This window comes from Equus asinus, chromosome 5 (assembly GCF_041296235.1).
Source record: "Equus asinus isolate D_3611 breed Donkey chromosome 5, EquAss-T2T_v2, whole genome shotgun sequence".
NCBI lineage: Eukaryota > Metazoa > Chordata > Mammalia > Perissodactyla > Equidae > Equus > Equus asinus.
The window spans coordinates 71094118-71110205 of record NC_091794.1 but is presented as its reverse complement, the minus strand read 5'-3'; the positions used below and the strand labels follow the sequence as shown (position 1 = coordinate 71110205).

The following is a 16088-nucleotide window of genomic DNA, read 5'->3' as shown; positions in this document are numbered from 1 at the left end:
TGCCACAAACAGCTGACCACTAGATGGTGAGCCCCCCAACCCCTGAGCCAGTCTATTCCATTGCGGACAGTGAAGTTAAATTCTTTCCTATATTGACATGAAATCTGTTTCTTTATATCTTCTGATGTTCCCTGATTCTTTCTCTTAGACTCAGAGAGTTCTATACAGGCAACCCTTGAAATTTGAAGACAGTGTTTGAATTCCCTTCCCTTCCCCCTTAGTGTTTTCTTCTCCAGGCTCCACATCTAGCTTTCCCCAACTGGTCCTCATGTAATCCTATTTCCCACTCTTCCATTTCCTGGACACCCACCTTTGCACAAAGTGCTTCAGGATCTTTCTCATAATTATGTGAATTTGGGCTAACCACTTCACCTCTCTGTGGACCTTGGTTTCATCATCTGTCAAATGGGGGACCTAGCTCATAGGGTTGTTGGGAAACCAAATGAGATAATGTATGTAGGGTGTTTAATATAGTACCTAACACACATAGGGTCCAGAGTATTCTAGATCAACCTAACCAGCATAAAATAGAACCAGACTAGCATTTTCCATGTCTAGACATTCTACATACAATAAAAAATAACGCCACTGCCTTTCAAATCCTCTTTGGGTTATTTGTGGTTTTGCATGAATGCCATGGCCTTACTCCACTAGCACAGATGTTTGAGACTATCTTTTTCTAGTCCAGTTACCCTCCCACTCTCTCCAAGAGAGATCTCTAGGCCAAAGGCAGATCCCAGCAGTGATGGTGGAGAGAAAGGAGTGGGGAGAGAACAGGATGTTAAGAATACTGATTTCCAGAGCTTCAAGGCTATTTACCGCGTGATATAGTGGAATGGGCTTTTGTGTACATACAGACTGGAGTTTGAATCCTGGTTCTGCCACTTCCTAGTTGTGACCCTAGGCGAGTTATTCAATTTCTCTGAGTCTTAGTTTCCTCATCTGCAAAATGGGGCTAATAACATGAACTTTATAAGGTCATTGTGAACACTAAATGAGAAAATGTACACAAAACACTGAGTAGTGTGTGACACATGGTAGGTTCTCACTAAATGCCGATTTCCACACTCCCCTGCTCTATGTCTGTGCAGCTGGCGGGAGCTTATTCCTTAGGCCGTAAATTCGTCAGGATTAGCTCCTCCTGAGTGGTTATTTCCTTCTCTGGAAACAATGCCACTTTACATGTGCACAGTGCTTTATAACTCACAAAGCACTCTCACATGTGCTGTCTTGCTTGAACTTTACAAATTTAGGAGGCAGACGCAATGGGAGTTATTATTCCCATTTTACAAATAACAGTGAGCAGAGAGAAGTGACTAAGATCACAGGGCTGTGGAGTAGTGAAACTGGGAGGCATCCTCTTACCATAAGCTCAATGCTTCTTCCACTGTGCCCTCTCTGATCGTTGAAAATTGGTTAAGCAACTGTATGTGTGGATTGGCCGGGGTTAAGGATCCTTGAGGCGATCTGCTAACCCTCCTCACTTGCTCAACTTCATTTCCCATGTCTCCCCTTCATGAATAATTTGCTTCAGCAGCAATTCAGTTTGCCCTGCCCCATACTTGGTCATTTCTTCCACACATCATTTCCTCGGTCTGCAACTAACCCATCTTTCCTCTTTGCCCGAACCCCCAGCTTAGAATCTGCAGCCTTCCAGAACCAGAAAGCCTTCTAGGACTGACTGCACCTGCCTAGGTGCACGCCCTCACTCACCAGCCCCTCAGACTCGGAGTGGCACTGCCCTACCTTGCACTTGACGACAGGCAGCTCGGAAAGAGGGTTCTTCGGGAGTTGGTGCAGCTGTGACCTTGGTTCCCCCGGCAAGACAAAAAGCTCCTTGAGGGCAGGGGCTGGGTCTTCCAGTTCTCTGGTCTCCCCAAGACAGGGCTCTGCCCACAGTGGGTGATCAAAGCTGCTGATTGCCTGACAGGGGGATGGACTGGATGACCTATGAGGTCATACTCAGCCCCCTGACTCTGCTATACAATCATGACATCTCCAACCACTTTATGGTCCTTGCTCCCCCGACAAGCCATACCCTGTTGTGCCTCTCAGCCTTTGCACATGCTTCTTTCTGGAATGCCATGTTCCTCCTTCTCTACCTGCAAAACTGCTATTAATCTTTCAGGGACATAGTTCATCTGTCACCTCCTCTGTGAGGCATTCCCTGCCTGATTTCCCCAATAGAATTAACAGCTCCCTTGTTGATGTTTCCATAGCTTTTGTTCAACACATATTTACTAGTAGCCAGCTATGCTGGGCTAGGCACCAGGGAAACATTAATCAGATAATCCTGTCCTCAAGGAGCTCACGGTCTAGTGGGGAGACCAACGAGTAAAAACACAAGTAGACTACAGTGTGACAGTGCTGTGACGGAGAGAGGCTGTGGGAGAACAAAGAAACCAGGGAAAGCTTCCTAGAAGAGGAACTCCTGAGCTTCTACCATGGCACCTGGCACACGGTTGTACAATAGTACGTGACTGTCTCTAACTCTACCGCCAGCTCCTAGGGAGCAAGTGTATTCCGTCCTTCGTCTTGAACACTTGATTTCTAACGCAGTGCTTGGCACATAACCAGCATACAGTGTTTGCTGAAATGAATACATTCAAGTTGAATGGCCAAGTACCCTTCCAGGCCAAGGGTTCTGAAAACTTACTCAGCAGAAAGAAAGACATTTGACTTCTTTATTTAAGGATAAGCCTCTAGGTACAAGGTATCCTGATACCCTTCTAACAGCCCCCCCCCCCCCCCCGCCAGCATTTCTGTGTCCCCAGAGCCTAGAACAGTGCCTGGCACATGGTAGGTTCCTGATAAAGGTTTGAAGAAGGGGGGAGGGAGAGAAAGAAGGAAGAGAGAGAAGGAAGAAGGAGGAAAGGAAGGAAAGAACTCTTCCAGCAGAGAATACTTACTGCAGGATAGACATGGCCAATCTGAGCAGTCCTCCCTATGTGGAGCTCATCCTCATCCTCTTCTTCTGTTGTTTTCCTGTACACTGGGTTGTCGAAATTCATGCTCTTGGTGTTCTTCCGCTTCCAGTTTCTCCAGATCAGGTAGCCACTCATGCACAGCAGGGCAATTACCGCTGGAGGAAGACACATTACATTGGACCTCCAGCAGGCTCCGGCCCATTGCTCAGGCGTCAGTACGTTTCTTGCCACCTCTCCAACTTTACGGCCCCTTGTTTGTCAGGCCCTGTTTCTGTGTGTTCTTTTTCTACTACTTGGAAGCCCTTTTCCCATCTCTCCCTTCATTAACTATTCATCCTTCAAGATCCAGCTCAGATGTGAAGTCTTCCTCAACTTCTCAAGGTGGTCAGTCTTTCCCTCACCTGCGTTCCCAGACCACAGTATCATCCTTTATTTATGTGTACCCCCAACTGGACTGAGCTCTTTGAGGGCGGGGACTGTGACTTATTTATCTCTGTATGTCTGGTGCCTAGCACTGAGTAGGTGTTCAGTAACATATGCTGAGTGAATGAGTGAATTTCTTCACCACACCTTTGCCCTAATGCTGCTGCTTCCCTGGAATTCTCTAAGAAAACCATTCTCTCCCACAGCTGGAGGGCAGAGGATGGAGTGGGGTGTTTCTTTCCAAAGCTGGGGCTTTGCAAGAAGAGAAGCATTTCTAGAAGGGGCCACAGTGGGGAAACATAGGCTCTGAGTTAGAATAAATGAAAATATTGATGAGTAAAGGAAGAAGTTCTCTCACAGAGCTGGGCAAAATGGGACAAGCAGCTTCCTAAGATAGTAAGCAACCACCCTGAGCATTCAAGTGGAAGCCGCATGACAGCTATCCAGGCTGCTATAGAGGGGGTGTCTACTTTGATAAGATTATAATAATTGATACCCATTAAAGACAGGAAGAAGGCAAGGATGCCTGTTATCACTGCTACTATTTACTGTTGCAGAGGTCTAGCTATGCAGTAAGACCGGGTAAAGAAGTGAAGGGTACACATATGGGAAAGGGAAAACTGAACTGCTACTATTAACAGATATTGTGTGTTTAGAAAATCTTAGGAAAGCAAATGAAAAACTGTTAGAAATAATTTTAGTTCATCACGAATAAACATAAAAAATCAATAGCTTTCTTATTAATCAGCAATAACCAATTAGACAATGGAATGGAATAAGAACACGTTCATAATAGCCCAACCAACTATGAAATACCTGGGATAACTCACTAAGAAATGTGCAAGTCCTATATGATCTATAAAATTCTACTGAAGGACATGACAAAAGGCTCAAATGGAGAGACAGAGAAAGCTTCTCAAATAGGAAGCTTTGACATGGTAAAAACGTAAATTCTCCCCACGTCAATTTATATATCCAAATCATAAGATTCCATCATAATTTTTATAGAATTAATAAGATGAGGTGCTGGCCCCGTGGCCGAGTGATTTAAGTTTGCACGCTCGGCTTCAGCAGCCCGGGGTTTCCTTGGTTCAGATCCTGGGTGCGGACATGGCAACACTCATCAGGCCACGTTGAGGTGGCATCCCACATAGCACAACCAGAAGGAGCTACAACTAGAATATACAGCTATGTGCTGGGGGGCTTTGGGGAGAAGAAGAAGAAGAAAAAAAGAAAGACTGGCAAGATTGGCTCAGGTGCCAATCTTAAAAAAAAAAGAATTAACAAGATGATTCTTTTTTTTGAGGAAGATTAGCCCTGAGCTAACTGCTGCCAATCCTCCTCTTTTTGCTGAGGAAGACTGGCCCTCAGCTCACATCCGTGCCCAGCTTCCTCTGCTTTATATGTGGGATGGCTGCCACAGCACGGCTTGCCAACCAGTGCCATGTCCACACCCGGGATTCCAACCAGTGAACCCTGGGCCGCTGAAGCAGAACATGTGCACTTAACCGCTGTGCCACCAGACAGGCCCCAACAAGATGATTCTAAAGTTCACCTAGAAGAGAAATTGAATAAAAATAGCTAAGAAAATGTTGCAAGAATAATAATGCCCTATTAGATATTAAAACATATCACAAAGTTGTGTTTCTAATATATAGGAATAGACAGATAATTGATGGAGGAGAATAAACAGCCTAGAAGCAGATCAAAGTACATATGGGCAAATAGTTTATAATAAAGTTGACAATTCAAGTCAGAAGAAAAGGAGGGACTATTTCAATATTGGTCTTGGGAAAACTAGACAGGCATGTAGAAAAAATAGAGTTAAATCTCTATCTCACACCGTACTCTAAAATAAATTGCAAATGGATTAATATCTAAATACTAAAAAATGTTTAAAGTAGTACAAAAATATATAGGGAGATATTTTAATAATTTAGAGTGAGGCAGACCTTCCTAAGACACAAAACCCAGAAATCATAACACAAAAGATGAACAAAACTGATACTTAAAAATTTTTAATTTATGCATGGTAAAAGATACCATAAACAAATTTAAAAATCAAGTGGCCTATGGGAGAAAATATTTGTAACATACATTACAAAGGTTTAACATTAATTACGTATAAATATTTCTACAAATAAGAATAAGACAAAGAACCAATAGAGAAATTAGAAAAGACTGAATAGGCAATTCATAAACGATGTAATGTAAATGGCCAATAAAGTTAGAAAAGATACTCTGTCTCACAGGGAAGTATCAGGGAAAGAATACTCATCTTTCACCCTGCAGACTAGCAGAAATTAAAAATACTGATTATATGAGGGAAGCAGCACACACATGCCCTTCTGTATGTAGAGCAGAGGATGGCAGGAAAGGGGGTGATTTTTCTTTCACTAAACAATGCTCAGAGTATTTTCCACTCCATCCACCCAAAATAGCCAGCCCTGGTGGTCTGCTGGTTCAGTTGCAGGACTCTCGCCACTGCAGCCGGGTTTGTCTCCAGTCAGGGGACCATACCACCCATCTATCGGTTGTCATACTGTGGTGGTGGTGGCATGTTGCTGTGATGCTGAAAACTATGCCGCTGGTATTTCAAATACCAGCAGGGTCACCCATGGCGGACAGGTTTTGGCAGAGCTTCTAGACTAAGACAGACTGGAAGAAGGACCTGGCCATCCACTTCCCAAAAAGTTGGCCATGAAAACCCTACAAATAGCAGTAGAGCACTGTCTGAACAGCACCAGAAGGTGAGAGGATGGCACAGAAAGACTGGGCAGGCTTCAGCTCTGCTGTACACAGGAGCACGGGCAGTTGGAATTGACTTGATGGCGCTAAGAACAAAACCACTCAAAATAAGTCTGGAATAGTCTCACTATCATCTTTACTGTTGAAGCATTTCAAGGCCAAGTCAAATGCCATCTTCTCCAGAAGCACCTCTTCCTCTCCTCCACAGAGAACTGTGCTTCTCTTATAGCACATTATAATATGTATTAACAGCTCTCTTGTATCACTTTTCTTCTTTTTTTTTTGGTGACAAAGATTGGCCCTGAGCTCACATCTTTTGCCAATCTTCCTCTTTTTGCTTGAGGAAGATTGTCGCTGAGCTAACATCTGTGCCAGTCTTCCTCTATTTTGTATGTGAGTCACCACCACAGCATGGCTTGATGAGCAGTGTGTAGGTCTGCACCCAGGATCCGAACCTGCAGACCCTGGGCCACCGAAGTGGAATGCCCGAACTTAATCACTATGCCACCAGGCTGGCACCCACTTTTTTATGACTGAGTCTGATTAAAGACTGAAAGCTCTTAAAGTCTTTTATCTTTTTCTTCCCTGGATCCTTGCAACTTGGCACAGTCTCTTACATAGTGAACTTTTTGAAACACTCACTAACTTACCACCATATTGGGGATTCCTAGGATAAAAGGGCAGAGTCCTTGTCCTTGAGGTACTCATGGGCAAGTAGGGGAGATAAACCTATGAATGGACAATCACAATTCAAAGATCCCGCCAAGAGATGAGACTGGTATGAGAGGTGGGATGCAGGGGATACTATGTGAACTACTGGGGTGGGAGAGAGCGCATCAGCCCCATGGCTCTCTGCGAGGTTTAACTAAATGTTATATTCTGGCCATCCTGAACTCCTCCTAATTCCAAATCCACCCCACCCTCCATGCCATTTCCCGTTCCTGGCTTTGCTTATACTGTCTTCACTGCTTGACCCTTCTTCACTTGGCTGCCTCAGCTCAAATATCATTTCCACTAGGAAACTTTCCCTCTCCGCTTCCCTTCTCTCTCAATCCCAAGGTAAGTGCTTCCTCGACACTTCCACTGAACCACATATGGCTTAATTTTAGGACTTACCATGTCATAATCAAATTATCTGGTCTATGTGTGTCTCTCTGACAAGACTATAAACTTTTCAAGGACCGGAACCATGTCTTATTCATTTTTAACCATGCTCCCGCCCCTTATCACAGAGTCTCCTACATTACAGCTGCTTGATAAATGTTTGTTGAAAACCAAACAGAAGGAAAGCAAGATAGCATGATTAAAGGAATGGCAAGTAGCTCTACTCATTAATCTAACAAATATTTTATTTCCTACCATGTGCCAGACACTGCTGGGAGCTGAGGAGAGTGGCAAGCAACCGAGACACCAGCCCTGTCCCCATGGAGCCTACAGTTTGGCTTCAGTGGCTGGCATGCAGAGTGTGAATGAGGGGTAATGGGGATGCATCTGGATGGTTGCCTGGGGCCAGGTCCTGCAGGGCCTTGTGTGCCAAGCTGAGAAACCAAATTAAATCAGCACTGAGAGATGAGCAGGAAAGCTCCCAGGGCAGAAAAAGCCAATGGGCCAGGTTGTGTGCTAAGTGCTCTATCCTAGTGCTTTTCCCCAGATCCTGGGCAGGGTCTCTCCTTTCCCCCCAGTGACTTGGGGCCGCACTCACCCATGGGCACAATGATCCCAATGACAGCAGCAGTGACGGTTGAGTCCATCTTGCCGCCTTCATTCCCATCTGCAAAACACAAACATTTGCAGAATGATGCTCCATCACTGTGAGTCCAAGTCCTTGCTGGCCTCAAGCAGGAAGAACCATCCAACTGCTTCTTGCCCTTATTCCAAAATGATGATCCTGGCTAATGCTTAGTAATTCCATCTTTCCAGATCCATCTGTGAGGTGAGCAGAACAGAGGTTATCTCCATTTTATAGATGGGGAAATTGAGTCTTATTGGGGTTTTAGGGACTCACAGTTAAGTGGCAGAGCTGGGACTCAAACCCAGGACTTGTGACCTGAGTCTCTTACCCTTTCCACAGTATCATGGTGGTAGGAAGCTGTGGCTGTGCTTGGCAGAGTGCGCACTTAGGTTTTTATGATGCTGACTAACTGGGGCAATTGTCTTTCTCAGCTAGTATCTGTTGCTTCATCTCTGTTGTTTCTGGTGCATCTGTCCATCTGCATTATCAGTTTATTTCTAACAAGTAAGTCAAATGAGACATAGTATAGTATAGTGAAATCAAGAGCACGGGCTCCTGGGTCAGACTTCTTTGGTTCAAATCCCGGCTCTACTACTCACTACTTGTGTGACCTTGGGAAAGTTATTATTATATCTTATAAATATTATATTTCTGTATCTTTAAAGTGGGGATAATGATCTTACCTACCTCCTAGGAATATTGTGAAGATTAAATGACATAATTCACGGAAAATGCTTACTTAGCATAGTGCCTGGCACAGCCTTGCCTAATTCAAAGAGGGCAGGGAGAAGGGTAGGGGTGGTTGTGAGGCCTAAATGAAATAGGGTATGTAAATGTTCATTCTAAACTGAAAAGTGCACGGAAAGTGTACTGTATTTTTCTTTTTTCTTTTAAAGATTGGCACCTAGGCTAACAACTGTTGCCAATCTTTTTTTTTTTTTTTCCTGCTTTATTTCCCAAACCTTCCCCCCGCCCCCCCGGTACACAGTTGTATATCTTAGTTGCAGGTCCTTCTACGTGTGGGATATGGGACGCCGCCTCAACGTGGGCTGACTAGTTGTGCCATGTCTGCGCCCAGGATCCGAACCCTGGGCCGCTGCAGCAGAGCACGTGAACTTAACCACTCGGCCACGGAGCCAGCCCCTGTACTGTATTTTTTAAAAAGTACGTTGTGCTATCTTTTTCACTCTTACAACAATCTTCATCGTAACATTTGTACAGCACTTTGTAGTTTAAAACGCATTTTTCCCTTGGAGCCTCATGACAGCCCTCTGAGGCATGAAGAGGAGCTGTCAGCTACATTTGCTCCAAGAGAGGAGTTGACTGCCCCTGGCAATGGCCCAGGTGCCCTCCGCTCAGTGTGTCTGTTTCTCCAGGTGTCTGTAAGGGCACCTAGTCACGAAGGGGAGAGAAGAGCCGCACTGCTTACAAAGCTTACTGTGGAAATGCTGCTGTCCTCCCACTCCGGGCCCGAGCAGATGCTAGACAGTGATGTTCAAGCATACAGCGTGATGGAGCCAGCGGGGAGACTCCCCGGTCGGAGGCTCTGCCCCAGCTGAGAGGACTCCACCTCTCCACCTTCAGGGTAAGTGCTCAACTCTGAAAACCAGCTTCTGCTGGCAGATAGGCCCAACTGGAAAGGTGCTGCCAAGCTGCTCGGTTTGTGGGCCATGCATGTATGGGAAAAGTTTAAAAGGTAGTTTATCCTCTTAAATAAACTCCCCCTGGCAGGTAACTCAGTTAAAAAGGTATTTGCTGGTTAATGAGATGGAATATTTCCAGCAGTGACAATTACTGTTCCTGATGATTTAGTACGTGGTGAACTTAATTATTCTCATCCCAGGGTTTGGAAAGAGGCACAAGCAGTTCATAGTCACGGATATTACGATCTGGGGAACCTGCCAGGGTGCCGAGAACTGAGACCAGAGCTTTTGAAGTTTCCAAATCGGAGGGACACTCCCTCATACACACGTCAGTAATGCGTGACACACAGACACACCCAGAGTCAGCAGAGGCTGTGTGCGTGAGCACTTCTGTTTACACCACCTCCTTTGCCTCTCATGGCAGTTTTGTGAAGCAGGGAAGGGAAGGGTTATTATTATTCCCCGTTTGTAGATGAGGAAACTGAGGCTCAGAGGCAGGAAGTAGCTTCCCTCAAGACCCTCTGTAAGCTAGGGGCTCCTAAGACTCCTAAATCGCAGGTGGGCACTCTGCCTCCCTCTGCTTCCTCCTCATAGATAGCCAAGATTCAGCTCTGGTACAGTCTCTTCTTCCCACAGATCCCCCATCCTGGCTTCCCTAGGACCCCTCCCATGTCATGAAAGAAGGCAGAACTCATTTCCTTACAGTGCTGGGAGTGGTTGCTGGTTGCAGGGCTTGGGGTAGACGGGCTGATGCTGGGAGCCCTGGGGACACTAACTGAGCTTGGGACCGCAGCTGCCAGGCTCGGTGTCTCTGTGCTGTGGTTCTGGTTGGTGGGGCTGTGGATGGTGGTCCCAGGGGCTCCTGTGGTGTCGGCTACTGTCCTCGTCGTGGTAGAAGCTAACGTCGTAGTTGAGGTAGATTGAGGTGCTGGAGGGGAAACACCATGAGGTCACTTGGACAGAGAATTTTGTGTCTAAATTACTGCCTCTTTATTATACTTCTGAACTCATTCTCATGGCTCGGCTCAAATGCCCCCTCTGTGAAGCATTCCCTAATCTACCTGAGTGGGCTGTGATCGTTTCCTTAGCTGAATCCCAAGCACTTTGTCTGTGTTTATACTGCACATTGATTTGATAAAGATGTCATTAAAAAAAATAATGCTGTAGAATTAGATGTGGGCAAGACTGCTGTAAAATACTGGGAGGAGGGGAAATTACAGAAATCTAGAAGGATTTTACATGCATATTGTTACATCATTAGGTTTACATTCTCCCTCCATTTTAAACAGTTTAATCTGGAAATCATAAATAATGCAGCACACTTAAGCTCAAACAAAGGCCTTGGCCCTACATAAAGATTGGGGAATGAATATAAATTTATATGGTTGAAGTATTAACTGACTATTAGTCCCAATCATATCACAAAAGGGCTTCTATGTAGTGTGTTAAGTTCTACATGAGAAATAGGTAAGCTCATAGTCGCCTGCATATAAATAGTAGCTGAAGCCACAGGGATCAAGGGTTCTCAATTTGAGGTCTTCAAGGAGTTCCAGAAACCCCCTGAAACTGCATTTAAAATGTTATATGTAGATGTGCATTTTTCTTGGGAGTGAGAAGAGAAAGCCTCAGAAGGACCCTGGGGGACACCGGCATTCAAGGAAGGTAAGGAAGAGGAGCCTGCAAAGGCAACAAGTAGCCAGAGAAGATGCAGGAAAACCAGGAGCATGTGGTGTGCCGGAAGCCAAGGAAGATTTCAGCAGGATTGGGCCTGGTATTGCCAGGGGCTACCCTCCTGGTAGGTCTGCTTACCTCGGTAGCACCTCTTCATGTCTGGGCCCAGCCACATTGTGTCAGGACAGGCACACGTGTACTTGGGAGAGTGGCCGGAGAGCTGAGGAGCAGGAAGGCACAAGTACTCACAGCCTCCATTGGGCTGGGCACTCAGCTCGCAGGCATCTGCAGCTAATGTGGGGGAGAGATTGAGAGAGAGCTGGGACACAGATGGGACATGCCAGGTCTTCCCTCCTCCCGAGGGTGAGGCCCTTCCCCCTTGGCTTCCCCAAAAAACTTTCTCTACTACTTCTATTGGGTCTCTTCCAGCACTTCCCTTCCCCTTATCCCCACGCTTTCATTTAATCCTGACGACAACTCTGAGAGGTGGGTGTTATACCCCAGATTGACAGATAAAAGACACTTGGGCTCGAAGAGCACAGCCCTTTCAAAGCTATACCTCTAGTAATTTTAGAGGCAGAATTTAAGTTGAGGTCTGTTGGATTCCCAAGTCCATGGTTTTTTACCCCCTATGACATATGCCATGTCTCTTTCTTTCTTAAATTTCTAGATCTAGAATCAGGCACCCCACCATATCTCCTTACTCCTCTATGCTTTCCCACCTTCACCCTGGCAGCCAGCACCTCAGCTACAGTTAGAACGAGTATATCCTAGTGATAGAGGAGGGGACAACCTAGTATGAGATTCCTGGCCTCTATTCCCATCCAACAAGCTGACTTACTGTATGGCCCTAAGATATGTTAGCCTGTAATACTGCAAAATGGGTACAAGTGATAAAGGAGAAGCAGTGTGCCCCTTCACAGCAGAAGGAGCTCTGGAATCAGATAGACCTAAGTTACGTTTTAGTTGTGCCAACTGCTAACATTATTTTACCTCTCGGAGCTACAGTTTCCTCAATTGTTATATGAGAACAGTAAAACCCACACTTTGTAGGATTGGCAAAAATGGACATTATGTATTTATTTATATCCAGCCTTATTTCACGAAGAGCTTGAGGCAAAATGAGAGAAAATATGTGGCAGCAGAGCACTCTCCCAGCAAGAGGGATTGTTGCTATTACTCCTGAGGGTGCTGAGACGTGACGTGATGTGAACACAGCCTGCCTAGTGGAGGGAAGGGACATGGGCAGGGGACTTGGGACCAGGGAAGGCTCACCTCTTGGCTGCTTCAGCTCATGGAAGATGACAATGTCATGTGGGTTATTGAGGTTCTCAGCTAGGACGGAGATTTCTAGGCCATTGAGCCGATTTGCACTGAAAATGGCCTCATTCTCCAGGTCTGTCCAGAACACCTTGTCCTGTGGGGTACAGATGCAGGGGATGGGAGGCCTACAGCCTAAACCCATGACCTCAATCTGAGGGCTCAGCCCCAAACCACAGTCAGAAGAACTGCCCTGACATCTTCCCTGAGCTCTCCTGGTCACAGATTTAGAGTGGCACTCAGCCTCTGATCTATGGCGTAGGCTCTGGTTCCCTTCTGTCTCAGAAGGTTATTCACTGATTACATGCTTTGGCCTGAAAGCTACTCATTAATGCTGAGCTAGGCCTGCTTTCTGGGGTCCAGCAGAAACTCAAGGTTGGGTCTCTATAGCTATTACCATTACTGGGGCCTGGGACGAAGATTGGACGGGATGTATGAGCTACTGAGAACTATTCTCGGCTGGGTCTCCTACAGCCTCCGGATATACACATGTATGCATCCAGTGGTTAGCCCACATAAGCCTAGATGTGCATGTGTTGGCAAACCCACATTTACAGGTTCAGCCATGCAGCCTCCTACACAGATCCAGAAACATACCCACATGCTCATCTACACACACAGGCACACTTGTCCCTAAATAAGCACCTAAGTATTGGTATACATACTAACACTCACAAGTACCAGCACATACAGGAACGCACATTTTTAAATGGATGCATTTATGTATACACATGCATATACATATATTTTACACATACACGCTACATGTATGCACAAGCACATACACATGTCCAAACACACCTGTCTTTTGAAGAAAGGGCTGGACTTGGAGGTGGGGCTTTGCCCACAAATTCAGAGTGGTGCTGGGTGATGTCACTCCAAGCAGATATTGTCAGTGCCCACCACAGACCACTGTCCCCTTGCTTTCCCTCCCCTTGGTGGCAGAGTTAGTTTTGAGGAAGAGGTATGTGTGAGAACTTGGCTGGTTCTGGCTTCCCCATTTCCCAAGGAGAAAGGTTGTTAGTGTCAGAACAGAGGAGGGTCTTGACTCTTCACCCTCCTGGGAGCTTCTTGAGGACTGGGATAATGTCTGATTCACTTCTATGACCCCGGGGTCCAGCAAAGGTCAGTGAAAGTGTGCTGAATTGAATAGAACCTCTCAGGCCATTTCCAATAGTAAATAATAGTAAGGAAATGTATATTCCTTCTTCTCTCCCTCCCTTTATTGGATCCCTTCTGTACATGTGGGTACAGTACTGGGTGCTGAGGGTACACAAAGGAAACATACATGGTCTAGCAACTCACCTGTGAGAAGAGCTCTGAGAGAGGGGCCTCGGGAAGGAAGCACAGGAAAGGCTGCCAGGTGGACATGAGCTGCAGAGCCTTTGTTTGTGGGCAGCTCACAAATTGTGTACAAACAAGTCAGTTGGCTTCCCTATCCCTTTGTTTCCATTTGGACAAGTCTCAGGGAGTCATCCTATTTGAATAAGCCTTTTCTAAGCTTCAGCTTCCTGATGGGGCCATGCCTCCCCTCACAGGGCTCACCTCAAACACAGCTATCCCAAAAGGATGGCTCAGGAAGTCAGGGGAGGAAATCAGCATCTTTCTGTTGCCTCCGCTGAAGTCAATGCTGGACAGCTGGTGCAGCTTGGAGTCCACCCAGTACAAGCGCTGGTTCAGCAAATCTTTGGGAGGAAAAAGGAGATGGGGGATCAGGTCACGAGCCTGCGACTGTAGGCTGGATCTCTGCTCCTTTGTACCCCCTCCCTGCCCAGATCTCCGGGCTAGGCCTCAGACTGAGGCCAGCCTGGGACAACCATCAGGAAAAAACAGGCACTGGCACTATGAAGGGACACAGACACAAGACCCATGGAGCTCCAGACGTGGCCAGGACCAGGTGCTATAACAGGTTCCCAATCCAGGGAAGGCAGGCTCACCCAGGGTGATTCCATTGGGCCACTCAATATTGTCTGACACCAGTGTTTGCCGGTCCACACCGTTGAGCCCAGACTTCTCGATCTTGGCCTGGTACCCCCAGTCAGACCAATACATGAACCTAAAACAGAGAAGAACCCAATTGGGCTTCTTGTCAGGGGATGTGATTGGGGTGGTGAGTCACAGGGGCTCAATGACCCACTGAATGTTGAAGATTGTGCTTAGTGGGGACTGGGAAGACCTTTGAAATCCACTGGAACCATCAAGTCTTAGAGTTGGTAGGCACTTTTCATCTGAATGCCTAGGGAAGCCTGTGTTCCCCGAGTCCACCCAGCCTCAGCTGAACAGCCTGTGTGCCCCTCTTTCCCACTTTGGGCAGCTCCCACTAGAGCCCTAGCCTGCCAGAGTGGGAAGGGCCCTTGTCGACCCTCTCTTACTTTCCTGTTCTATAGAGGAGAAAGTAGATGATCTACCCAGGGTCATACAGCTAGAACTCTGTCCAGGCCTTCTCTCTCTCTCTCTCTTTTTATTTTTGCAGGGAAAGAATAGCCTTCAGCTAACATCTGTTGCCGATCTTCCTCTTTTTTTTCCCTCCCCAAAGCCCCAGTACATAGTTGTATACCCTAGTTGTAAGTTGTTCTAGCTCTTCTACATGAGCCGCCACCACAGCATGGCAACTATAGACGGGTGGTGTGGCTCTTACCCAGGAAGTGAACCTGGGCTGCTGAAGTGGTGAGCATGGAACTTTAACCACTAGCCCATCAGGGCCGGCTTGCTCTCTTTTCTTGAATGCTTACTGAGCACTCACTAGGTGTCAGGCTCTGGGCTGAGTGGTTCCACCTCGTGTACTTACAAATGCAGTGATCACTGTCCCTCTAATCTGTTCCTACAGAGCAGGCAAAATGAGCTTTTAAAAATGGAAATAAGTTGCCACTCTCCTTTTTTTTTGAAATTGAGATATAATTGACATATAACATTAATTAGTTTCAAGTGTACAACATAATGATTCGACATTTGTGTATATTGTGACATGGTCATCATAATAAGTCTAGTTAACATCCATCACCATACATAGTTACAATTTTTTTTCTTGTGATGAGAACATTTTGTGTGAGTGTGGTGAGGGAGATGGTCGCTGAGCTAACATCTGTGCCAGTCTTGCTCTATTTTGTATGTGGGACACCACCACAGCATGCTTTGATGAGCGGTATATAGCTCCGCACCCGGGATCTGAACCTGCAAACCCTGGCTGCTGAAGCAGAGTGTGCGCCCTTAACCACTATGCCACCGGGCTGGCCCCATGATGAGAACTTTTAAGTTCTATCACTCTCCTGTTTTTAAACTTTATGGTGGCTTCTCCTATTGCTCTTAAAATAAAATCCCAAATCCTTACCACAGCTGACAGGGCTCTGCATGAGCAGGCCCCTGCCTCCCTCTTTGGCTGTCTCTCCTGCCACCACCCCCCATCTCCCTTCCAAACTCCACACCTGCCCCATAGGATTTCTCTTGGTTCCTCCAGGGCACCAAGCCTTTCTCACTACAGGCCTTCGAAAGCCTCTGGCCCCCCCTCTTTCTCTGGTTAGTATAAAGGTCTTTTCAGTAGAGACTCTTTCTCTGAGCCCTCAATGACAGCAGCTTCTCCCTGCTGTTATCTCCTAAAGCCCCTGTTCTTTCCCTCCGCAGCACATA

At 46.4% G+C, this 16088-nt stretch overlaps 1 protein-coding gene across 10 annotated transcripts in view; it reads right to left on the bottom strand.

Annotated features, from left to right (window-relative positions):
- LRP8 (LDL receptor related protein 8) overlaps positions 1 to 16088 on the bottom strand; it is an 81943-nt gene that overhangs the window by 5209 nt on the left and 60646 nt on the right. For 6 of the 10 annotated variants that reach the window (XM_044770820.2, XM_044770823.2, XM_044770825.2 and 3 more), the window contains 8 exons: positions 14402 to 14520; positions 14010 to 14149; positions 12420 to 12561; positions 11283 to 11435; positions 10177 to 10401; positions 7801 to 7869; positions 2910 to 3082; positions 1747 to 1923 (listed from right to left, as the gene is read on the bottom strand). In XM_044770820.2, the coding sequence (XP_044626755.2) occupies positions 1747 to 1923; positions 2910 to 3082; positions 7801 to 7869; positions 10177 to 10401; positions 11283 to 11435; positions 12420 to 12561; positions 14010 to 14149; positions 14402 to 14520 (1198 nt within the window). The remainder of the gene's footprint in view (positions 1 to 1746; positions 1924 to 2909; positions 3083 to 7800; positions 7870 to 10176; positions 10402 to 11282; positions 11436 to 12419; positions 12562 to 14009; positions 14150 to 14401; positions 14521 to 16088) is intronic. The other 4 variants (XM_044770832.2, XM_044770827.2, XM_070509889.1 and 1 more) reach the window with 3 other exon arrangements.